Raw genomic sequence first — 24772 nt, forward strand, 5'->3', positions numbered from 1 at the left:
CAGCCAGGTCTGTGTGGACTCAAATTTGCATGCGGCAATTCCCTCTGTAACCAAAAAGATTTTAATTAGTACCTGATACATAATTTATAGACAGAAAACCCTCAGCCCATGCCAGAATCTGTTTTCCAGACTAACAAGTATCCCTTCCAGTAGAAATCATTTTGAAGCAATTAAAAGTTGTAACGAGGCTTTCAGAAGGTCTAAACGCAAAGTTTCACAGTAGCAAATATAAACACAGGCTAGAATGTTCTGGGGAGAGACTGTCCTCATGTGGGCCTGGCTTTGGACCTTTCTCTTTTCTGCTCTAATAATGAAAACGGAAAGGGGAGGCATGTTTTTAGTTTGAGAAACTGATTTCCCCAGCCAGTTTCTGAAATATACACAGTTATTTTCATTTCCCTTTGATGTAAGAAAAAAAAAATCACTGTACTGTTTACCGAGTTCTATTGAGGTTTTGTCGTTTAGATGGCCCCCTGTAGTGTAGGGAACGCCCTAAACTGCAATAGTTAAAGTCTGTTTGATATGTTAGATGTTTCTCACCGTCTGTGGTCATTTCCCCCTTGTGTAGGCACATAGTCACCTCAGAAATGAGCCAGCCTATTGTGCTAACAACACTGGCTTTCTAACCCCGTCTTTGAAAGCACCCACCAAGCCCTGACCCCACAGTGTAAAGCACCATCCATCTAACGAAGCATGACACTTAGAAACTGTGCTGACTCGAGCATCCCGGCCCATGGCTCCCCGCTTCCTGGTGCAGACAGCTAGCCTTTCAGAACCGCAGCTTGTCACCCTTTCCTCCCCAGGTGACCCTGTGCTCCAACACCGTGCAGAAGTATGAGCTGGCGCTTGTGGTGGATGTGGAGGGCGTCGGAGAAGAAGTGCTGGCACTCCTGATCACCGCCAGGTAGCATGTGCCTGTCCCTCTCTGCCAGCGCTCGCCCCGCTGCCCCGGGTCCAGTGTTGGGCTGCCTCCCACAAGGCAATTAGCCTGACAAACACGGCATGCTGGATCCCTCTTGCCTTCCTGCGGTAGGAAATGGAATCTGGGGTGCAGAGGGCAAAGCTGTGAAGCAGAGATTGTTTGTGAAGGACCTTTGGTGGAAACACCAAAGGACCAACAGGCTTTCTGTGTGTGGCGTATTGTCCTCTGTTGAGTCTTTCAAAGTGTATAACTGAACGGGATTAGCAGGGAGGTAATGAGCTGCTAAATTTTATTTTCAGTTTTTAATGTGATACGCCAAGGTCATATAGAAGAAGGTGCTATTGCCCGTCTCTAATAATATAAAGTTATCATCTTCAATCTGCATGTATGCACACATACAAGTATGTGTCTGTGTGTTATACATGTATATTTGTGCAGCGGAGTGTGGGGACGCGCTCACGTAGAGGCCAGAGACTGATCTTGTGTGTCTTCCTCAATCACTCCACCTTATTTCTGAGAGGAGGCCTCTCACTGGACAGGGAGCTCACCGCTTTACCTAGACTAGCTGGCCACGGAGCATCCGGGATCCACTCACCTCTGCTCCACCACTAGCAGCTTTTACACGAGTACAGCACGTCCTAACTCAGCTCCTCGTGCTTATGCTGCAAGCACTTTATCCATGGCTCCATCTCCCGGTACCCAGCTTCTCTCTCTGCTTCAACGAGTCAGTAAGGATTTCTGAAGCCTGGTCTAATCAGGGCTACACCCTCTCCACAGTAAACAGGCTTCAGACCTGCAGAGACAAACCCTGTGGACAGAGAGAAAGGTAGCAGAACTAATATATCCATATCTGAGATTTGGGTCTTATGAACCTTAGGAAGACACACCTTAAAGAAGGTGCACACGTGCTACGTGCTGAATGGTGGCCTCTGTGTGTGCTGGAAGCTTGAATGAAGACAACTATCACCCCGGAAGGAACTAGAACTCCTGCTGCCTCGATCTACTTAAATGTCATTACAGTCTGACTTTTTTGTCTGTTTGTTTCACGGAAAACCCCTTTGGTCCAGCCTGCACCATTCTGAGGTCATTTCTGATGCTTTGCAGCCTCCTATCCCTGCAGCTATTCTGAATTGTAAATAACAACAATAATAATGCCTCCTAAAGGGACTATGAATTTCCTGCTAAGGTTGGCTCTGACCCGTGTAAAATATAATAAACCCTCTTGGCCACACGGGCTCAGGAAACAAATGAATGGTTTTGAGGAAGTCATTGGGTCAGCTGACAGCATCTATGCTAGCTAAAAATGAGCACTCATCCCTCCTCAGAAACAGACTTCAGGGTAAAGAGAGACCCTTTTATGTTCTCACCTCCCGCGTCATCTGCAGGAGCCGCTGGCTGGCTCTCAACAAAACATCTTCTCTTAGAACTTGAACCCCACGGTACCCCTCAGAGAGCCAGCAGTGACTCTTGCCATGCCCTCGCTCCAGGATCATCCCCTCTTGCTGTGCATTACACTTGCATGGATTCCTCCACACCCCCCAAGAGTCACTGCCCCACTGAATAACGCCATCCGATCTCCAGGATGACTCTCCTTTTACTCCCTAAGGGAGTGAGATGTGAGACAGAAGGCAGGTGACTCAAGGTCACATAGGTTGGACTTTGTAAGGTCAGCTTGGTGTAACTCAGAAGCAGTCCTCTTCATCTTTGTGCCTCACATAAGAACAGTGACATAGGGCCGAGAAGACACTGAGAGCTACAGACACAAAATAAAACCCAAGTCCCCGAGTGATGGAACAATGACAACACAGGCCTACACTCATGGAGCACTGATGCGGCTCTGGTCCTTGGCTGAGCTGCAGGAGACAGCTTCTCTGCATGGGACTGAGATTTCCTATGATGCAAGCTTTGCTAGTCCTTGGAGGCTTTCTAACCCATCCAAGTGTCACAGCTGCTTAAGACTCCCTATAGTTGCCATTGGCCCTATTTGGCACAGACACAGGCCCACCAAGGCCCACTACCCCCAAGGAACTTAGCTGTGGGGCCCTTCACAAGGGAGGAGCACAGCAGAAAATCAATGGGAAGGGTTGTCACTACCCGGCAAAGGCGGCTATTTAAGGAGGACTACCTCTAGTTCTTTTCTGATTAACTAATGGGAAGTCGGGGCCGAAAGAGAGAAAGAGCAGGACAGAGGAGCTGAAACGGGTGCTTGTCCCCTATGGTGCCCCTATCACCATTATTAGAGAAAAACTGCCGTATGATAGTGACAGCTGCATCTAGCTTAGGACTCTGCCTTTTTGGATGTAACAAGCTCTCCATTTTGAATTGTTGAATGGCCTCCTTCGAGCAGGTGTATCGTACCTACCCTCCAGCTGGTTACTGAAGAGATGAACTTTGGCCGCTGCTTCCTGAAGTACCCGTATGAGAAGCACATCCAGCTCATCAATCATGATGACCTTCCTGGATGCTATAAGGTCCTGCCTCAGGTGAGTGAGTTTGCCCTTCTTCAGTGCTGAACTTTCTTCCAGCGCCCTCCCTCCGTGAGAAAGAGGCATCCTCCTGAGCAGCCACAGTCCTGAGCACATGACTGCCCGCACTTCTGATTTTTAACATAGATGAGTTGGGTGCCGGGTTAGGGAGAGCCACAGCTGGATTGCTGTCTGTGTGAACGAGCAGCTGCAGGTGTGAACTGTTGTTAATTTCCCCGGGAAATTGTCCGTGATAAAGAAGGGAACGTGTCAATTAAGCCAACGTGTAGAAGTGCACCTGCAAATAATTGCCGGTGAATTAACCAAGCTTGGGAAACGAGCTGGGAGATTTCATTTGTGCTCATGGCCAGGGTTGAACAGCACCACCCAGATACGGCAATGAAATGTTTATAAACCGGTGCTCTGGACCAGAAAGCTAGAGGTTACACAGGAAGGGAGACTGTGCCTTAATTCCTATTAAATAGACCCTTCCACACCCTCCTACACCTGGCTATGTGGAGGACCAAACGGGTCACATATGCAGAAAACTCAGAAAAATTTACATAGAGTAATGGAAGGTCACTAATGACATATAGTTTACCAAGAATGCATTTGGGTTTAAATTTTAGCTCTGTGAGTGCAGACCACAATATAAATTCCAGGAGGGGGGTGGGGAGTAATTTGGAAGTTCTATTAGTTATTTTTCTGTCGATATGATAAAAAAAAAAACCTTGACAAAGAACAGCTTATAGAAGAAATCATTTATTCTGGCTTACAGTTCCAGTGGGTATGTGTCCATCATGGCAGGGAGGCGTGGCCGCAGTCAGCTGGAGGTAGAAGTTAGTTGAGCACATTTTAACATCCAGGTAGCAGAGGGGGTGAACTGGAGAGGAGTGGGACTACAAACCCTCAGTCACATACTTCCTCAAGCCAGTGTCCACATCCTGACCCAGCACAACCCACTAGGCACCAAATGTTCCAGTACCTGTGCCTAGGGGACATGTCTCACTTAAACCACTGCAGAGGTTTATGTGGCTACACATTCAAGCTAAGTTTTGTGGAGACCATGGCATCAATAAAGGTTTGGGCTGCATCGGAGAAATATAGCTGGAGGAAGATGGTGACCACTGGTCAAAACATGGCCAGAGTGTTGTCTTCGGCTCCTGTCATCTTTTGTAACAAAAACTTGCTGGGGAGGGGGCGGGGCACATCATGTTTAGGGTAATCAAAAACGTGGCCCATGTCACCTGCAAATCTAAGTCACAAGAAGAGCCAAGTGTTTAAGCCGAACAAAGTAGGCTTAGGACAAGATGGCTACCTCCCACGAATCAAGGGGCTGTTATGTAGAAGAGGACGTTGGAATTATTATGTGGGTTTCTCTAAGAGAAGCAGAAGCCAAGAGCCATGCTGTAGGGCACATAGACTCTGCAGCAGAGGAGGAGAGCCCTGCATCATGCATGCAGAGCAGAGCCTGCATCCAGGGTCAACACAGAGCCGCTGGGAAGCTAGTAAACACCTGCCTTGGGGCAGTCATGAGGGGGAAGCCTGCTCAGTCATCAAGATATTTAGTAATTTTTTTTGCCACATGTTCCAAGATATTATTTAAATTAATTAAAAAAAATCTATAGTTGACAAAATGTCAATATTTGGATAAAGGTCACTATGACAGGCTTCTCCCCGTTTGTCTCAGGCCTCAGGAGGCTCAGCCAAGGAGTGATACACCATGACGTGGCCAGATGCAGAAAGAGTAAGGGGATGTTCCAGAGGGGTGAAAGCTGCACGCTGTGCCTTTTTGTTGGGATCTAAGGCCTTCAGGAAGGTTTTCAGAATTTCCCAGTGTGAGCTTTGGGCCAGAAAGTGGGCATGGAAAAAGGGGAAGCCAGGCTCCAAGATGATATCCAGCCCATAGAGAAGATGGGCACACAGGCAGTCACAGGCCATGGAAAAGGATTTCACTGGTGCTCTTGGAGCACGCCCTCACCCCCTGCATATCCTGCAGCTTTTTTTTTTGGGGGGGGGCGGGGTAGCTGGAGCAAATTCAAGAAAGAAGTGTCTGAGGCAGGTCAAGGAGAAGAGCAGGCTACGAAGGAGATCACAAGAGCAAAGGATTGCAGGGGGACGAGGACCTTGTGCTCAGAAAGAACTGGTGGCATAGCCTGCAATAATGGGGGGCAAAGGTCTGAGGCGGTGGGAAATGAAGCGTGAAGGCACAAGGGACCTAACTACAGACCGTGGCCATGAAAAGCTCTTGTCCTGAATGCCTGCTGTGTTCGCTTCTGCATCTCACTGTTCTGGGAACTTGGGATTTTTTTTTTTCTCCTTCGATACATTCCTCTTAACCTTAATGCCCGTTAGGCCAAACCAGGGTCTTTATCCCATAGACTACTTCGGTGCCAAGATATTCCTCACTCTCCATCAACTCGGAATGACATTTGTTTCAAAATAAACTAGTATGACATTTGTTCTCTGAACGTGGCTGGTTCACCCCGGCTTGTCTCTCTGCAGCTGTATGAGGGTCCGCCCAGTGTCCTGCTGTCCAGCCCCTGCCCCTGTGGGATCATCTCCCCCCACAGCACCGTGAACATTCCACTGGCCTTGGAGACCCAGGTCACTGGTGAACACAGATCCATAGTTTACATCTCCATCTTCGGGAGCCAAGAATCCCCTCTGGTAAGTCAGTTTTCAGAATTGCAGTTGAAGTCACGTGCTCCCTACCATAGTGTTCTTAGCTTCTTCCCTGAAGGCCTGTGTCGTCATTGTCTATCTTCTGGGCTTTGTAGTTACAGGGCTTTGTGTTTTCATTCACAAAACACATGTGAGGTGTTACCTGGGGAACCTGTATGCAGACATCCAAAAGCAATAAGGTAGTGTAGGATTTGTTCCTAGGCCTAACTCAAGTACCACTATTTTCATATGCATGCATACATGTACACACACACACACACACACACACACACACACACACACGGCTGGTGCCTCCCCGTGGTCAGCATGTCGGTATGTTCAACAAATTCCTCAGCTGTTCCCAGAGCAAGTCTGGCCATCGCTTGGTCACCCACAGGCTGCAAGACCAGTTTCATGCCCCACTCTCCAGACCTCCCATACAGCAACCCCATTAACCATCACCCACATTTACCTACTGGAGCTGTTGAGCGTCTCTCCAAGCAAGGAAGGAGAGAATCACTGAAAACCGCTGTTTAGGCTGAACATGTCAATTTTGAGTCTTAATGGAGGTTGTTTGCCTGGGCATTCAGTTTACTTGGAAGCTGGGTAGTGTCCTTTGAGCTCAATCCGATCGCCTACAGAGCACAGCGAGCTAAGTTTTTGCTTTGACAGCTTCTGTGTAAGATGCTACAGGTGGAAAACAGCAGGCCAGCACCCTCCACATTGTGGAGCCATTGTGTACACATGCAGCTGGTGAAGAAGGCAGCTAGTGCTTTTAGGAAAGAAAATCTCCCCCCCCCCCCCAGTTCAGAGTGGCTTTCAACCACCAGCCTGCACAGTTGTGTGCAGTAGCTCTGCAGACTCTCAAAGCTGGGTATCACACAGACTCCAAAGCATGTTACGTTTTCTCGAGACTGAAGGGCTGAGTGGGACGTACTTCTCCAAGAGTCTGATTTTCCTCAGCTTCCAGGGAAGCTGACCATCCCAGGGGGGTGGAGCATTCCCAGCTAGATGAACAGGTCTGACCACAGGTGTTCATCTCAATGTCCCTCTCACCACAGAGAACTAGTGGGAAGGGATGTCAGCTCACACCAGCACCCTTCTGTGCCCCTGCTTTTCTATTAGAGGAGACTAGAAGCTTTTGCTTTCATCCCTTTTAAAGGATAGCCATTTCACCCTGTCCTTTGTTCTTTCTCTTGTGAACTCAGACATGCCATATAAGGAGTATTGGAGAAGGTCCAGTTATCTTCATACATCCCACTCAAATCGATTTTGGCAATATCTACGTGCTGAAGGACACTTCCAGAATTCTCCAGCTATCTAACCAGTCCTTCATCCCTGCATTTTTTCGGGCTCACATGGTAAGTCCCGGGCTATCACAGCTTTGGCTTATGTCCAGTGTCTCTATTTTTTACAACACGTGTTTAAAAATGAGTGCCAGAAGCAGAGATTTGCATGGCTAAGCAGTATGAAACCATGTCGTTCCTATCCTTAATTCTCTTTATTGCAAGCCTCTTGTTAATCAAGAAGCACAATATGCATATCTAGTAAGCAGGCAGATATAATCCCATGTGGGAAGCTATTTCAGAGGCAATCAGCTTCAGCTCTCCCTGATGACACCAGCTCCAAGCCCTATGAAGATCACTGTCTCTATAGGCTCCACTTGGATAGGCGTCTTAGTATGTTTATTCTATTTTTATTCTCCCCTTTCTTCAGAGACTATTTCAATACAATTTAAGAATCTATCAGGGCTAGAGAGATAGTTCCACAGCTAAGAGTCCTTGCTGAGTTAAGTTCCCAATACTGGGTTGAATGGCTAACTCCAGCTCCAGGGGATCCAGCACCCTCTTCTGGCCTCTGCAGGCAACTGCACTCATACACACACACACACACACACACACACACACACACACACACACACACACTTAGAAATAAAATAAATCTTATAGGGAAGTATCATATACAAGATACTATATGTCAAAAATGGAAATTAAAGAAAATGAGTCAAAGTATATGTGTTAAAATGTATATGTCTCAGACCTGCATATCACATAACTATATTTTAGATATGCTAGCCACCTACAAGCTCTTATCTGTTTATTTATTGGAGTTGTTTTCTTTATTTGTGCATTTGTTAGGTTCAGTTTTGTCTGGTTTTTGCTGAGTTTAGGAATTTCTATTCTAGTAGTTAAAAGTACCATTAATTAAAAAACTGGGTTTCCAAACTTAAACATAAAATTATAACTGGTATGTCTTTCCTCCTATCTCCAAACTATTGTCACCTGAGTAAGAGTTGCCATTTCACATAAACATTTGTAAGATATTTCTGAAGAATCAAGTATTATTAATTTTATAGCAAGCACTATTGAAAAGAATAGAATTATCCCTTTCTCCTGACTGAAAACAGCTCACTAGATATTGGTCTCAGTTAGCAGCCTTTATTCATCACCATGAATAAATAATGATTCATTTTTATCATCATTTTTCCTTATTTTTTTTGTCAAGGCATTTTCACATTCAGCCATTGCTTTTTTCAACATGAAGCACTAAGATCCAGATTTTTATCTAATTATTTGTAAATTTTCTCTAATTTATTCTAAATTATTTAATAATTTTTAGAATCCAAAAAGGTTTATTGAGTGGAGATGGAGAGAAAGAGAAAAGGAGAGAGAGAGAGACATAGTGGGGGGAGAGGGTACCCCCACATTATTTAATAATTGATAGAGGAAAGTTCTGGTGAGAAAAACACCTGCTACTATTTATCCAATTAACTCACAGCTGCATTTGGTAGAAATCGTGAAGTTTTGCTGGGGAAATGTTGCTTCCTGGTCCAATATGAAATTGACCCTAGAAAAAGGGGTCAGTGACCCAGCTAGGACCTATGGGTGGATTCTGAAGGCCTGACGGTAACAGAAGGAAGACACAAGCAACCCAGAGAAGCTTCAGAACATACTTATCACCAGTTTCCTCCCATTCACCAATCTCTCTAAAGTTTACTTTTTTCCAAAAAGTTTTAGTGGTGGTGGTGATGGTCTGTGTGTGCACATGCGTGCAAGTGCCTGAAAAAGCTATAAATAAACACCAGGTCCCCTGGAGCTGGAGTAACAGGTGGTTGTGAGCCACCAAAAGTGGGTGCTGGCAACTCAGGTCTTTGCAAGGGCAGCACATGCTCCTAACCACTGGGCCATCCCTCCAGCCCCCAGATTTCACTTTTGATGGCAATTTTTGGTATATTTCAACACCCAGAGAGCACATCAAGGATTTTTTTTTATTATTAATATAAAGTATATAGTGAATGACCCAACTAGCTTGCTAAAATAGCACCTTTTCCTTCCCCACAAAGATTTTATGATCCCGTGTCTCAGCTGTCTAATATGTCTTACATCAGAGCCAAGGATGTTATACAAGCAGAACACTGCCTCCTTCTGCTCCTGGACACCGGTGCTGGTTCTGTTTTGGCAAGTCTGAAGCAGTCTCGACAGAAGTTATCATAGATGAAAAGTAAACTCCTCTCATGTGGTAGCTAGGGCTTTGTGCACTTCCTGATAAATGTGTATTAACATTACAGAAATGGAATTCTTAGCCTGCCGAGCCTTAGGAAAGAGCCTCAACTAATAGTTGCTTGCTCCCTCACCAAGCCTGCTGCAGACTCAGGAGCCCCACGGTCTCTTTTTGCTAGCTGTCCTGGAAGGAGGAGTCATTCTCTCTCTTCTCCTGACTGTCAGAAAATGTCATCCTTCCCCGATACTCCCTGCTGTCAGCCGTCTGCCAGGATCTGCTTCATGCGGGGCCACACGCATCATGGCTGCTGCTATGATTAAATTCTCCCTTTGCAAGAAACATACAGCAGGAGGGGTCAGAAGATGGGAAATGGACAGCCCTCCATCAAGGTGGTGTCAGGAAGATCAATGACAGTTTAGAGAAATTTTTAATGTCTCAGAAATAGACTTTAAAAAGGTGTAAAAAAATAAAAAGACCTCTTTATAGAGTTTTGAATGAAAAAATGCATAGTATATGTGTATATATACAGATATATCTATGTAAAATCCTGTGCGTAGATCTCTATGAATACCCACTGTATTGTTTTATTTCTGTTGCTAAAATACTCCGAGAAAAGCACCGAAGTGGAGAAAGAATTTATTTTGGCTTGCAGTTCCACAGCATTAGAGTCTGCCTTGGTGACAACGACATGACGACGGGTGGGGAGCGAGCAATAACAGGAGCAGTGAACTTCCTGATCTTGTTGCTCACAGGAAGTAGAGGATCTGATAGCCAGTGAGATCCACCTCCCAAAGGCTCCTTCCCAAAAAGCAGTACCAGCTCAAGTGTTCACACACAGGACTATGTGCGAGGAGACTGCATGTTCAAAACACATTTGGAATACCAACATGCTCTGAGGACAGACAGTCGGGGAGGAGTCTTATCTGGGGCAATAGAGTAGAATGAACGGCCTCAGGTTTTAAAGGATAAAACTTTCTGAAACGTGAGACTGTCCAGTGTGGGAAGGCTTTTCAGATAGACAGAGCTAGGTTGGGAAGCTAGAGTCCTTGTCCTCTTGGAGCAGCGGAAATGGAGTAAGCCTGGGGAAGCGTCCCAGGACCCCGAGGACATCGGCCGTCATCTAGAGGACACATGCCTTCTCTTCACGGGTGTCCCTGGCTGGGAAGAACAAGGGCATCGCTTAGCATTTGCATGGAAGCATCTGGAATCCTTTCCCGTACACGCCTGACTCTAATTTGGCTACAGTTAGTGGAAAGCCTTCTGTTCAGGTGTCAGTAGGACCCTGGCAGTCAGCTGGCGGGCAGATGTCTTGGCGGCAGCCTTCTTTGCCTCTGTGACTCAAGTGAGAAGCCATTGTGGTCTGATCTGGAAAGTTCCTGGAAAGGAATTTACTGATGCCTCATTCAAGCATGGTTCTTAGAAAACATTTCTTTTTGTTGTCTGCCCGTTGAGCCGCCACACGGATGCAGCAGAGGAGACCTGGCTGCTTGCATCTCAGACCTCCAGAGACTGGGCTGTTCCCTCACCTCAGCAGGGCCATCTTTTCTTCTCTCGTTTCTTTATGTCTCCTTCCAACGGTGCAGTCTCCACACGTCTTTTCCAGCACCTAGCGACAGGTGTGGTAGAAATAAGTGGCAATCTGGTGGTTCCATCCCAGACCCATGACCTTTCTCACTAAGATTCTGTACTGTATCACTTTGCCTGATCAGGCAGCGAACATCAAAATGGCGAAGAGATTTTAGGTTTTTTTTGTTCATAAGAGAATAGATATTATCCTGGACAGTGCTATTTCCTTGCACTCTGCTCAGAGACAACCAGGTAGTGAATTTAATGTGTATCCAAGACATGCTTTTATATTAGTGCATAATATTTATAAATACCGTATAATTTTTTTTTGCTTTAGAAGTGTTATCTAACTCAAGGGACTGTATGTGACACCTTGTAATTTATTGTTTAGACTCACTTATATTCCAGAGGCTCTCCATGCTTCTGCTCATACGTCTGTTTGCTCAGCTTAGCTGCTGTGCGTATTCGGTTTACTGATAATACGATTATCCCCTTTCCTACAAGCTGACAGTTGGGTTATTGTAACAGCCCGACAGTGAACAAAATCCTTGTCGTTTTGTACATGTAAGTGACAACTTGGGGTTTATGCAGAGTGGACAAATACCTCGTTGTGCAATTGTTGGGTCTAAAGCAATGATATCAAAAGTGTGTTCTTCCAGAAGCTTTGAGCTTTCTCTCTAACACACAGAACTTACTGTAGTCAGACTCTGAAGCCCTTGCCAGCATGAGCCTGAAGTGGTGTGTCACTGCAGTTTCCATTCGTATTCCTTTGTTACCATTGAGGTTCTGAATTTTTTTATTTCAGAATCCTCTGATGTCAATTATCTATTACAAATTATCTATTTTTAGATGTTAGTTATTGTGTATGCTGATCCATTGTTTACAATGGGGCTTTGTATTCTTTCAAAATTGCTTTTAGTTTTTTACTTTTTAAAAATTTATATATATATATATATTTTATATATATATAAATATATATATATTTTAATTCTTTATTAGTTACACTTTATTCACTTTGTATCCCACCTGTAGTTCCCTCCCTCCTCCCATCCCAGTCTCTCCCTTCCTCCACCCTCTGCATGCATGCCCTTCCCCAAGTCCACTGATAAGGGAGGTCTTCTTTTCCTTCCTTCTGATCCTAGTCAATTAGGTCTCATCAGGAGTGGCTGCATTGTTTTCCTCTGTGGCCTGGTAAGGCTGCTTCCCCCTCAGGGGGAGGTGATCAAAGAGCAGGCCAATCAGTTCATGTGAGAGACAGTTCCTGTTCTCATTACTAGGGAACCCACTTGAGCTGCCATGGGCTACATCTCTGCAGGGGTTCTAGGAGTTCTAGGTTATCTCCATGCTTGGTCCTTGGTTCGAGTATCAGTCTCAGAAAAGACCCCTGTACCAAGAACTTTTTGATCTGTTGCTCTCCTTGTGGAGACCCTCCAGGTCTTTCTATCTCCCCCTTCTTTCATAAGATTCCCTGCACTCTTCCCAAAGTTTGGCTTTGCGTCTCAGCATTCAAAGATGCTTTTAGTTTTTATCTCAACTTTGACCCCCCCCTTTTTTTCCTGAGGCTGACAGCACAGCCTCATCCTCATATAACAAGTATTACAAGGAATAGCTAAACAATGTTGTCTCTTTGTTTATTTTACTTTAATCCATCTAAGTAGATACTTAGTATAGTTTACAAGTAATACCTATTTTAACATGAAGAAAGGCACACACATACATAAATACACACATACCCACACATATAACCCATACCGTACACACAGAGAAGAGACACCCCATACCCCCACACATACAACCCATACACATACACACATATACATACATACACACAAACATATACACATATATGCACTGATATATATATATATATATATATATATATATATATACATACATACATACTTATATACACACATCCACACAGAGACATACATATTCACACTGAATATGCTACTAGAATTTTTCTTGTACTATCCTATACGGTATTTTTATTTCTTGCTCATACTTTCTGCTCTTTGTCTCAGTGGTATGCTCCACATTACAAATTCTGGCTTTGGTTTTTGGCAAGTCTGAGACTTATCCCATCTCTACACTTTTAATTTAACTTCAGAGACTGTATTTTTCACTTCCAAGAGTTCTAACTGGTTATTTATAAATGCTTGTTCTTGATCCTGGCCTCCCTGTCCTCACAGGCTTTGTTTTGGTTGTATTATCCTATTCTTCGGCTCTCTTGAGGATCTCGGGTGCACTTTCTAATCCATTTCAGTCGGCACTATTGATTGTTCAGGAGTGAATTAATTGCCTGATTGTCTGCAGCTGTTCTTCCAGATGTTCAGCCTCTTAAATGATGTCAGTCTGGCATGGAGTACATTTTGTCTGATTCTTAGTGCCCAAGCCTCCCTTTCTAACAGTTTCATATTTGCCTTCACTCTCAAGGGCAATCAGATCTTGTGCCTGCCCTCCCATGGAGATACTGGAAAAGTCAGTTTCCTGGTGTGAGCTTGATGGTGGCCTGGCCCACAGTCTAGCTGCCTGACAGTCTCCATGCCTCTATCAGGTCCTGTCCTGGAGCACAAGCATGTGCAGGCTGTACTGTCAGGAACATCACAGCTTTTCCGCCACTCACAGAGAAGCTGCCTTTCCAGAGGCTTCGGCCCACATCCTGTCCTGTTTTGTTTTCTTTTGATTTCTAGTTTTCTTCAGTCTGCCTCTACGAATGTTAGGAGTCTAGATCCTTGTAGGTTTGTGGCTCTTAACCCCTCATTATTTCTGTTCCATGTATGAGTCATATGATGTTAACTTGGTTTTGAATACAACCATGCTTAGCTTTTCTTTTCTTCAAAAATTTATCTCATCTTTTGATGGGTTAGAGTGAAAGAAATTTTTTAAACTTAAGCTCATTGACTGACAGCGTGTCCTCTTAATCTTTGTTTTAGCCCTTTGTAGGTGCTAATACACAATCATTACAAGAGAAAGAATATGTCTTCAGTGGAAATAAGAAATCAGAGGGTCTGAGGTGCTTTTTTTGTTTTATTTTGTTTTGTTGGTCTTGACTTTTAATATTTGAAAAAAAAAACTATTTTAAAAAACACTAGGAATAAAGGGACAGGAAGAGAACAAAATTCTATCCTATTAGGAGCATCTTTTTTTTTTTTTTTTCCAAATAAACATTATGGTCATTCCAGCATGACTTGAGTGCCTCCTGAGCCATCCCTAAGTGACCCATTAGGTGGCGAGAGGATGTCAGTGGCCACAAGCTTGAGAGTTCTGGAAGCAAAGGTTTATGCTTTACAGAGAACAGTGAGCTTCTCACCCCTGCCCGACCCCACCTGAGACCTCTTTCACTTTGGCAGAGCTAAAAGAAGACAGAGTCCACCAGGTCACACTGATTATATAAACCACGCTGACAGAAGGAAAGCTATTGATTAAATATCAGGTAACATCTTGGGTCAGCACCTTCCCTGAGTCTAGAATGACAGCTCTACTGGTCAAATATGGTTAGTTTAGTATGAATTAAAACCAAAATGAAAGAAGGGCATTTGGAAATGAAAAAGAGCTGTCCAAAAAAAAAAAAATCTTTGTTGGCATGCTTGTCCACCTCCATTCCTTGTCCTGACTTCTAATCAGTTTTGGATAATTGCTTTCTCTGCTAATTACTATTCAGGCAGGCAGTTATGGCAGCAATCATCCAGAGGAAACATGAGGTCCATTTTGTTTTCCTCCTTTACCTCACCTTTTCCTTCTCCACGAGAATGTTTAACTTCTTCCCCATCAGCAGCAGCAGCAGCAGCCCAACTCATGTCACATTTAAGAGAAGGCTCTTGCTGTCCTCAACGGCTAAAGGGTTTACTCCTCTCATTCTGTCCCTGTGTGTAATTAAAAAGAAAGAAAGAAAATGTTACAAGTATGTGTGCTGTGGACTCCTCAGGGCCTTTCCAGTGAGACTTCCATCAGGAAGAAAGTCACAGTCTTCTTCAGTTCCGTTTCTTCCCCTCTGCCACAAGTAGGAAAACAGAGACTGGACAGATGTGTTTGTCATGGCAGAATTGTCGTAGGATCTCGTTTGGAGTATTTGTTCTGTAAATAGCAGCTGCTAGATATTGCTGTACACACACTAAATTGCATGCTTTGGAGGAGAAAAGAAACCCGTCTCTCGGTGACGGCACATTAAGCCAGCGTCTGGCAGGGATGACACTACCTAGGGCCAGCAGGGTCACGTGCCATGTATGGTGGCTTTATGCATGTGGCGGTCACTCGGAAGAGCCGTACGGTGTATATCAAGGAATCGAGTCCTGATTCACATAGTGGCGACAGTATTCAACCCCTTTGAGATTTTGATTCTTTCTCTTTCATTGTAACAACGGCAGTGGTATCTAGAAGACTGTGCAGGAATACACAGAGAAAGAACATGTTGAAAAAGTCAGAATCTGGTAAATGGTAGCTTTGATTGCTATCTGACAGACAAGAAGTGCCAGGGGAAACAGCTTGCGGAAAGAGAAATATTTTCTGGTATTGTGTCTGAAGGTCTTGTATTTGTCTTTCCTTGAAAAGAAAAAGAGGTGAGGGACAGCAAAAGAGTCCCTGAGGCTCTGAGTCAGCTGACATCATCATGTGAGCTCTGTAGAACAGAGGCTCTGATGCTGCCTTTTCCTCACTCCTCGCTCTTCTCTCTAAATTTTTGTCAGTGGAGTCATCTTGTGAAACACTTTAGAGCATCCTTTCATATCAGAAACAAATGGACTTCTTAGCAGATAACTATTCAGAAATGCTAGGCTCATCTGTTCTCTGCCTCTCTTTCTCTACAGGACTTCCTTCCCTGCACAACTCCCCCCAAACTATGCAATGTGCGTGCGTGTGTGTATGTGTGTGTGTGTGTGTGTGTGTGTGTGTGTGTGTGTGTGTGTGCTCAGGAGCCATCCTGTTTCCTTGTGTTTAACTCCCTGTGTTTGAGCTGATGCCTTTCACTGAATCTTAAGAAGGCAGTGGCATTCAAAAGGACAATGTGGCCTTTTAGCACCAGGTTACTGTCCATGTTACTTGAGAACACTGGAAATTGCATAGACTTAGTACAATGTCAGTTGGCCTTCTAATTCCCACAGCTCCTCCACCCCCAACAGGTACAGTCATGGCTTGAGTGACAGGGACTCTCATCTCAGCTACCAAATCTCTCCCAGTAGCCCATTTCCCCACATGAAGAGGGAGAAAAGCTCAACAACATAAGAAAATCATGTCAGGGAGGGGGCATGGGTGGGGGAGCAACCAACACAAAAGGAAAAGGAAACTGAGGGAAATGAGCCCCCCACTGACGATAGGAGAGGTTGGGAAGCTGAAAGCAGCTTTCAAAAGACTTACATTCTAGTGGGATAAACACTGATGGAAGAAAAACTCCAGTCAAACTCCTAGTCTGATACACCCATCAGAATGGCTAAGATGAAAGAGTCAAGCGAAAACACATGCTGGAGAGGATGCAGAGAAAGGGGAACCCTCCTCCATTGCTGGTGGGAATGTAAACTTGTACAACCACTTTGGAAATCAATCTGGTGCTTTCTCAGACAATTAGGAATAGCACTTCCTCAAGATCCAGCTATACCACTCCTAGGCATATATCCAAAAGATGCTCAATTACTCAACAAGGGCATTTGCTCAACCATTTTTGTAGCAGCTTTATTCGTAATAGCCAGGACCTGGACACAACCCCATTGTCCCTAAGTTGAGAAATGGATACAGAAATTGTGGTACATTTACACAATAGAATAGTACTCAGCAATTAAAAACAAGGAAATCATGAAATTTGCAGGCAAATGGTGAGATCTAAAAAAGATCATCCTGAGTGAGGTATCCCAGAAGCAGAAAGACACCCACAGTATATACTCACTTATAACTGAATATTAGACATATAATATAGGATAAACATACTAAAATCTGTACACCTAAAGAAGCTAAGCAGGAAGGAGGACCCTGGGTAACATGCTCAATCCTCATTTAGAAAGGCAAAGGGGATGGACATCAGAGGAGGGAGAAAACAGGAAACAGGACAGGAGTCTACCAGAGAGGGGCTCTGAAAGGCTCTACCCTGCAGGGTGTCAAAGCAGATGCTGAGACTCATAGCCAAATTTTGGGCAGAGTTCAGGGAATCTTATGAAAGAAGGCAGAGATAGAAAGACCTGGAGGGGACAGGAGCTCCACAAGGAGAGCAACAGAACCAAAAAAATCTGGGCACAGGGGTCTTTTGTGAGACTGATACTCTAAGCAAGGACCATTCATGGAGATAATCTAGAACCCCTGCACAGATGTAGCCCATGGCAGCTTAGTGTCCAAATGGGTTTCCCTGATAATGGGAACAGGGACTGTCTCTGACATGAACTCAGTGGACTGCTCTTTGATCACCTCCCCTGAGTGGGGAGCATCCTTACCAAGCCACAGAGGAGGACAATGCAGCCAGTCCTGATGAGACCTGATAGGCTAAGGGTCAAATGGAAGGGGAGGAAGACCTCCCTATCAGTGGACTGGGGGAGGGGCATGGGTGGAGAAGAGGGAGGGAGGGTAGGATTGGGAGGGGTCCAGGGAGGGGGCTATAGGTGGGATACACAGTGAATAAACTGTAATTAATAAAATTTTTTAAAACTGTAAACACATACACACACACACACACAAACTCCTAGGCTGTGAGCTGAGCTTCAGAAGTTTGTACACTTGCCCCGACTTCCCTCAGTGAGCTGGGTGATAGGTGTCTCTGGGAGGGATTTGTCTCTGAGAAGGGAAACTGGTAGGAAGTCGTTTAAGAGCCCATCCCCTGCGCTCAGCTGTGCATCGGTGGATGAGCCTCTGCTTGCTAGGTTGAAAACCTATGTGAAAAAAGGTGATTCTTCCTAGGCTCATGAAGAGTGTAGTTAAAAGAACCATAACCATAACATATGCTCAGACTCAGCTGCGAATGGTGATGGATTGGTCTAGGTGCAAAATATTTTCTCACCATGAAGCCATCTCTGCTGGGAGGATGGAGAGAAGAAAGTGAGAGAGAAGCATGGTGAGAGAGTAGAACCATCCTCACCCTCACAGAGAGAACGAGCTAGATGATATCCAAACTTTAGCTCCAACAGATTCCCCAGACAAAAAGGGATGTTTCTTATAGTCATAAAATGTATCTGAAAAGATATACGAAATTACTAACAATGGCCACCTCCGGGGATGAAGGCCAGTAACTTCCCATGTGTAGAAAGGAGGGAGGGAGGGAATTAAGGAAGGAAGGAAGGAGGGAGAACAGGATCTAGAGAGATAAAATGACTGGGAAAGAACTCATGGGTAAAGTTTTTACCCAGCATGCACAAGGCCCTGGCTCCCAGCTCTGAAACCTGGAGAGACAGACAGAGAACCACTGTATTGTTTTAGGAGACACTTACTCACTGAAGCGTGTGCCACCCTTGTCCTGTTTTTACACAAATAATATCCTTCTAGAGCAAACACCTGAAGATGACCCCTGTGCAGATGACCACTGCGAAATTTTTGGTGTTCACTTTCCCCCTGAGGCCTATGTACCTGTCCCCAACCCCAACCCCTGCCCCACAACACTCACTCCTCCACTCCCTCCACTCATGGGATAACAGCATTTTTGTTGCCAGATGTTTTCACTCAAGATATCATCACTCAGAAAATCAGTTTAGATCCAGACCCGCACCAGATACTGCCTCCCACCCTCTTACCAACGCTGTTATTTCTGCCAAATCCAGCAGATTTACTTTTAACATTCATTTTAAGTTTGTGTTTCTTCGGCTTTCCAGCGAGACAGGACATTTTTCATATATTTGTTGACCATGAAGTAAATACTATTTTTGAGCCCTGACCCGTTGCCAGCACTCTGATGACCGAGGGGAGAAACAAAATGGAAATAGAATGGCTCATTTCTTCACAATCGCACAGAAGAGACGAGCCCGCAAGCAACACAGCCAGATGATAAAAATGTAAGCACAGAGAAGGAATTGACCCATTCTTCTGTCAAAGGAAAAGAAGTCAGAAGATTTGAGTGGAAACTTGAAAGCTAGCCACCAGGAAGACAGAAATGGGCATTTATGTGCAATGATGGTGCTTGGTACATTTGGGAGGGCCAGGTGGCCTTTTGCCCTGGACAGCAAGTCTAGAAAAGGCATTGGTGACCTCTTAGTCAAGCTTGGCCTAGAGTCTCCAGACCAGAGGCCATATGTAGTGTAGCAGACCTGTCTATGAGCCACCATGTGGCTGAGGGCCTGAGCGACATCACAGAAGGACCTAAGTCACATTAAGATCCACCCCAAACTATGAAGTTCCCAGTCATTAAAAAAAAAAAAAAAAAAAAGCTGGGCGTGGTGGTGCTCAGGGAAGCAAATGGAAGGCAGATCTCTGTGAATTTGAGGCCAGCCTGGTCTACAAATCAAATCCAGGACAGCCAGGGTTACACAGAGAAACCCTGGAGAGAGAGAGAGAGAGAGAGAGAGAGAGAGAGAGAGAGAGAGAGGCTTAGACATGGACCAAACAGAACAAAATATGGCAAAGCTTGACCACATTTGCAGTTAGTGTGCTCTGAAGCATGCATGAAAAGCTTTGGGCGAGTTGGGGTAATTTTTATGGAATGAGACTCATAGATGTCTGAAAGAGGCTCAGGGCGCTGATCCAGACAGTAAGGAGCCATTCCAGAATCTTCTGTAAGAGAAGACCAGGCTCAGGTCTGTATGGAGTAGCCCTGTCAGTGCCATGGATTGGGGTGCACAAAAACCTGGGTGAAAAGGTTTAGAAAGTAACATGAATAAGGCCCGCTACTTCCTGAGAGGGTGTGAGATGTCTGGTACCCATTTTATTTAATCCTCAGATAGCACACTCAAACCAAATGGGATGGCATACACCTGCAATCCCAGGGGCCGTGTGTTTCAAGGCATTCCTGGTTGAAGAGTGAGACCCTGGTCCAAAAGAAAAAGAGGGATTGTAAAATCAGCCCAAGGTCACCTAGCAACAGATGATGGGCTCCAGAACTGACCACTAAGTCAAGTGATTCAAAAGCCTACACTTGCAGTCATGACCCTGGACTGCCTCCCTTGAAAAGACTGACATCAACCCTCCTGCATCTCCCTCTTAACTGAGAGTTAATTGCTTAAAGCAGCAAAATGACTCACTTCAAGACAGAGGAGTATATGACTCCAGATGCCATTTAGATGATGAAAGGGAGGCCGTGGTGAGTCTTCATTGTTCTTGCCCCACAGAGAAAGGATCATCTGCTGAGATAATAGAAGTCTAAAGCCAACCCTCATTCCACACGTGGGTTCCTGTTGTTATCTGCTTCCCCTTATTTCACGGTGGAGGGGGGACTTCACAGGTCTCAAATGGCAAAGGAGATGTTGCTTTCAAGTGCATGGTGCTATTTTCTTTGGGCTTCATAGTTATTAGCCCTGCATAACAGCAGGCCTGCCGAAGCATTTATTGTCAACGTGACACGTGCAAACAATAGCAGCCACTTCTGCCTTTCATGGAAAATATTAAATACATGATACGGAAACTTATAAAAAGCCCTGGCTGATTTACCTTGGTAGCCAAGCCTGCAGGCCTCACCAGTAATCACCAGAGGGCGTGGAATTCTGACCTTCGAAAAGGTCACAAGCCTTCCATCCTTCCCACGGCCACATTCACCTGCACGTAAGCACGTACTTATCATATATATGTTGGCTACGGGCTGTGGAAATGGCTGACTCTCCAGCCCTAATTTGCTGAAAAAGCAGAGACAGCCATTACTGGCAATCTTTTTTTAAAGATTACTTTTCTTATTTATGTGTATGTGCCTGGGGTGTGTGTGTGGGGGGGGGTGCCTTCAGAGACCAGAAGATGTCAGATTTGTGGATCTAGAGTGGTTGTGAGCCACCGGGTGTGGGTGCTGGAAACTGAACTCCAATACTCTGTAAGAGCACAAGCCATGCTCTTGCATAATATTTGTTCATCTATGATTATAATTATCATATACTTATCATGAGTACTCAGTTTAAACCATCTCTCCAGCTCCAACTGAGGTTTTAGTGGGAAGGTTTTTGGAGGCTTGACTTCAGCATCTTTGAAAGAAATGTATGGAAGCTGATATTAACCCTCTATTGCTAGGTTTCAAATTGTCATAAATCTAGTGGTTTTAAACAATACTACAATACTAATTTATTATCTGTCTCTGTGGGTCAAGAAGCCAGGCCTGGCATGGCTGCTTCCTTCTCATAGACTCACCAAGGGCTGAAACAGATTAGTTGCATTCCTCCTGGGAGGCTTGGCTAGGATGGCTTCTTCCTCTGACCAGGGGTGGAAGAAGGTTCCACAGAGGATGGATCCACGGCCTGGGCCCTTAGTTTCCTGGCATATTTTTGCTCTGTTGTTGAATGCCTGCCCGAGATCTCCTGTATCCCTTGCCAGAAGCGTGGACTGCTCCCCACTGTTTCTGGGCCACCACAGCTACCCTACTCTTCATGCAGCCATTTATTCCCATCCCTCAGGCTCAACATGTCCTTGCTAAGGGGTGTTCATTCTCCCGAGGCCCCACTGAAGATGATCTCCTCATTGAAGGTGAACTGGTCTAGCATCTTAACCACATCTTCAAAATCCCTTCCCAGGAGCACCAGTGTTAGCATTTGACTGAATAATGGAGAAGATAACTGTGCCCCATGAGATGGACATCATGGAGCCCATCTTAGAATTCTCTCTACCACGAATCTCCACCCACTTCTTTCTGGCAAGAATATTAAATCTTAAATTCTTTCTCAGAATCCATCTTTATTTTCTCAATGTCATACTCTATTTTTTTTTTCAGCAAAACACCATTAAACCCATAATTGTGTGATATGAGAGAAATTCAGATTTGAGTAAAATAATGGTGGAAGTTGTGATTTGTGGTAACTGTGCGCTAGGGCATATGCGCGCGCGCGCACGCGCACACACACACACACACACACACACACACACACACACGATGCAGTTAACCATCACCAGTCCACCTCGTGTAGAAGGCACAATCGGCATGCAAAGTTAATTAGGTCGGTAGGCTAATGGTGATGTCTTGGTCTCTTTTCTATTGGTATTTTATCACCATCTTCAATGCAGTTTATAGAAGAAAGGGTTTTCTTGGCTGACAGTTCCGTAGGGCTAACAGTCCATGGTAGCAGAGTAGGGGAAGCAGATGGCAAGCTCACATCTCAAACCACAAACAGGAAGCAGAGTCTTTTGAAACCTCAAAGCCTGCCCCCAGTGACATACTTCCTCCAGCAAGGCCACACACCTCCCAATCCTCCCCAAAAGAGTCAATTGGAGACCAAGTGTTCAAATGTTCAAGACTTAATGGAGGAAGCATCTCGTTCAAACCACCACAGGTTGTCATTCCCAAGCCCAACACCTGGACAGCAGCTAAGCAGGGACTCGAGCCCATGTCTGCTTTTCCTCTGAACCCAACTTCCTCATCTATCTTCATCCATTGTTGTCTTACCATACTGTGGACATGAAAAGGTCAGGATGTATTCTTCACAATGGCCATGCCTGTCATTCACCCACCTTTTCTTTAGCCTAATTTTCCTTCCTACAAAGGAAAATGCCCTCCCACGAATAAAAGGGCACACCTGAAAGTCAAGTATCAAAGCCTCATTGGCACATTAGAGCAATCTGACTTACAGCAAGAATGGCCTGGGACCTTAGCATCTGGCACTTAATGGTATCTTGTCCTTAGATCCTATGATGTATTTTGCTGTCTGGCTTCATGCCAGGCATTGATTAATAAGCTTCATCAAAAAGAAAACTCACTGATTCAGTCTTAGAAAGCAACGTCAGTCTTTTTCCCAGAGCATCTAACCTGCATTAGCAGGAATCGAATAGAGACGGTCTACATCCATCGAAAACTGATGTCCCCTGACCTGAAGTGGCACCCACCCCTGGCTACAGCCTCACTTCATTGTGGACAGAGGGCTGAGCTGCACCACTGATCAGAGGAAAAATAAATAGAGTGAACAAATGACTTTGACAGTGCCCTCTCTGAAAGACACCATGCCTTTTGATTCTTTTTTTTAATGGCATTGATTTATGTCTGCTTTGTAAGCTGTGTCTCACAGATGAACAAAACTACATAGAATGCTTTAAAGCCACAAATTGGGAAGAAAGGCCAGCACTTCCAATCTCCTCTCCTGAGGCCTCTATATTTTTCTAATAGCAGATGAATGTGCAGTCTGGGGCCACGGTTCTCATAGGATCTGAAATGCCAAGAGAGTCTCTCTCTGAAGCCCTTTACCTTTCCAATTCTGAGATTTGAGAGTGTTGGGGTTGGTGGCAAACCCAAGCAGTGGCTGTGAACTAAATTGACAAGGGAGTTTTGTAAGTAGCTCACCACACCAGTCTCCCTTTGCTGTGGCCCCAGACCTGGACTACATTTCCCAGCCTCCCCCTAGGTTAGGTATGGCTGCACATGTGAATTCTAGCCAGTGGAAATGGGCAGAAATGATGTACACTGCCTTCTTGGTGTATGAATCCTAGCAGTCTGCATTGCTGTCTAGTGATTCACCAATGTCCTGGGTGTCCAAATGTGTCACAGTCTGCTCATCTGAGGTTCCTGAATGGCTGTGTGGACTAGATGCCAATCCTCACCTCTGTCACAACTTGGAAATAAGCTGATACTGTGTTAATCCACTGAGCATCAGGGGTCTGTTTTATCAGCTACCATTTGCTTATCTAAAAGTAGCTATCTAGAATCTCAAAACTGCAAGTCTAAAAATGCCAAGAAAGGAGAAAGACTGCTTAGCCAAGGATGAAAAAATCCATTTCCCTCTATTGCTTTAACGGTGTAGGTCATATTGAAATTATTTCATCCAAAGACTTCAACCCACAGTAACAAAGACTGAGAGAAATGAAGCCACCCTGATCCATTTTTTAATGGCTACAGAAAATTGAATTTGCATTTATAGTTCTTTTGGAACCCATTTTTATGTCATCTTTGTGACTAATGTCTTAGAAGTTTGTTCCGTTTTCACTTTAGGACTGGCTTTAAAAAAAAAACAACAACCTTTGTTAGGAAGTATTTCTTTGAACCCAAAGATGAATATAATACTGTGAAATTCCATTCTTGTAGTTTCTCCTATTGATAATAGTTTACATTCCAGAATATTAGATGTGTAAGGAATATCTCTTTATATGTGTGTGGGGAGAGTAGGTCCACGTGTGTATGTGAGGGCGTGTACACCCAGGTGATCACGTGACGGTACAGATGACATCACATTCCTGCTTTATCACTCTCTACCTTATTCCCTTTGGACAGAGTCTCCCACTAAACCTGGGACTAGGCTGGTGGCCAGTGAACCCCAGAAATCCTCCTATTGCCACCTGCCTCACAGCTGGGGTTACTGAGGCTGCACACACGCACACACAGACGTGACCACACCTTGCTTTTTACATGGGTCCTGAGTAGCTGAACTCGGGTCCTCGGGCTTGTACAGCAGAGCTTTTCCCACTGAGCCATCTCCTCAGTCTAAGAAATGTAAAACTGTAAACAACTTATCTGAATGCTCTGAGAAGAAGGGACCTACAGCCCCTTCCATCACAAGGACGAGGTGAGAGTGAGTGAGTAATAAAGGCACAGAGGAATTTGGGGGAACAGATTGCATCACGCAAGGCTTAGCATTTTCAC

General features: G+C 44.8%; 1 protein-coding gene and 1 long non-coding RNA gene across 2 annotated transcripts in view; one reads left to right on the plus strand and one right to left on the minus strand.

Annotated features, from left to right (window-relative positions):
- Hydin (HYDIN axonemal central pair apparatus protein) overlaps nt 1-24772 on the plus strand; it is a 352204-nt gene that overhangs the window by 143335 nt on the left and 184097 nt on the right. The window contains exons 15-18 of the mRNA XM_055621008.1: nt 804-904; nt 3270-3405; nt 5893-6057; nt 7260-7412. Of these exons, the coding sequence (XP_055476983.1) occupies nt 804-904; nt 3270-3405; nt 5893-6057; nt 7260-7412 (555 nt within the window). The remainder of the gene's footprint in view (nt 1-803; nt 905-3269; nt 3406-5892; nt 6058-7259; nt 7413-24772) is intronic.
- On the minus strand, nt 10566-15033 carry LOC129687178 (uncharacterized). Its single transcript, XR_008721739.1, has 3 exons — nt 14852-15033; nt 11079-11158; nt 10566-10710 (listed from the first exon to the last, which is right to left on the minus strand). It is a non-coding gene; the product is annotated as an uncharacterized LOC129687178 (long non-coding RNA).

The sequence above is a fragment of the Psammomys obesus genome, unplaced genomic scaffold (genome assembly GCF_907164565.1).
Source record: "Psammomys obesus unplaced genomic scaffold, mPsaObe1.curated_primary_1811, whole genome shotgun sequence".
NCBI classification, from domain to species: Eukaryota; Metazoa; Chordata; class Mammalia; order Rodentia; family Muridae; genus Psammomys; species Psammomys obesus.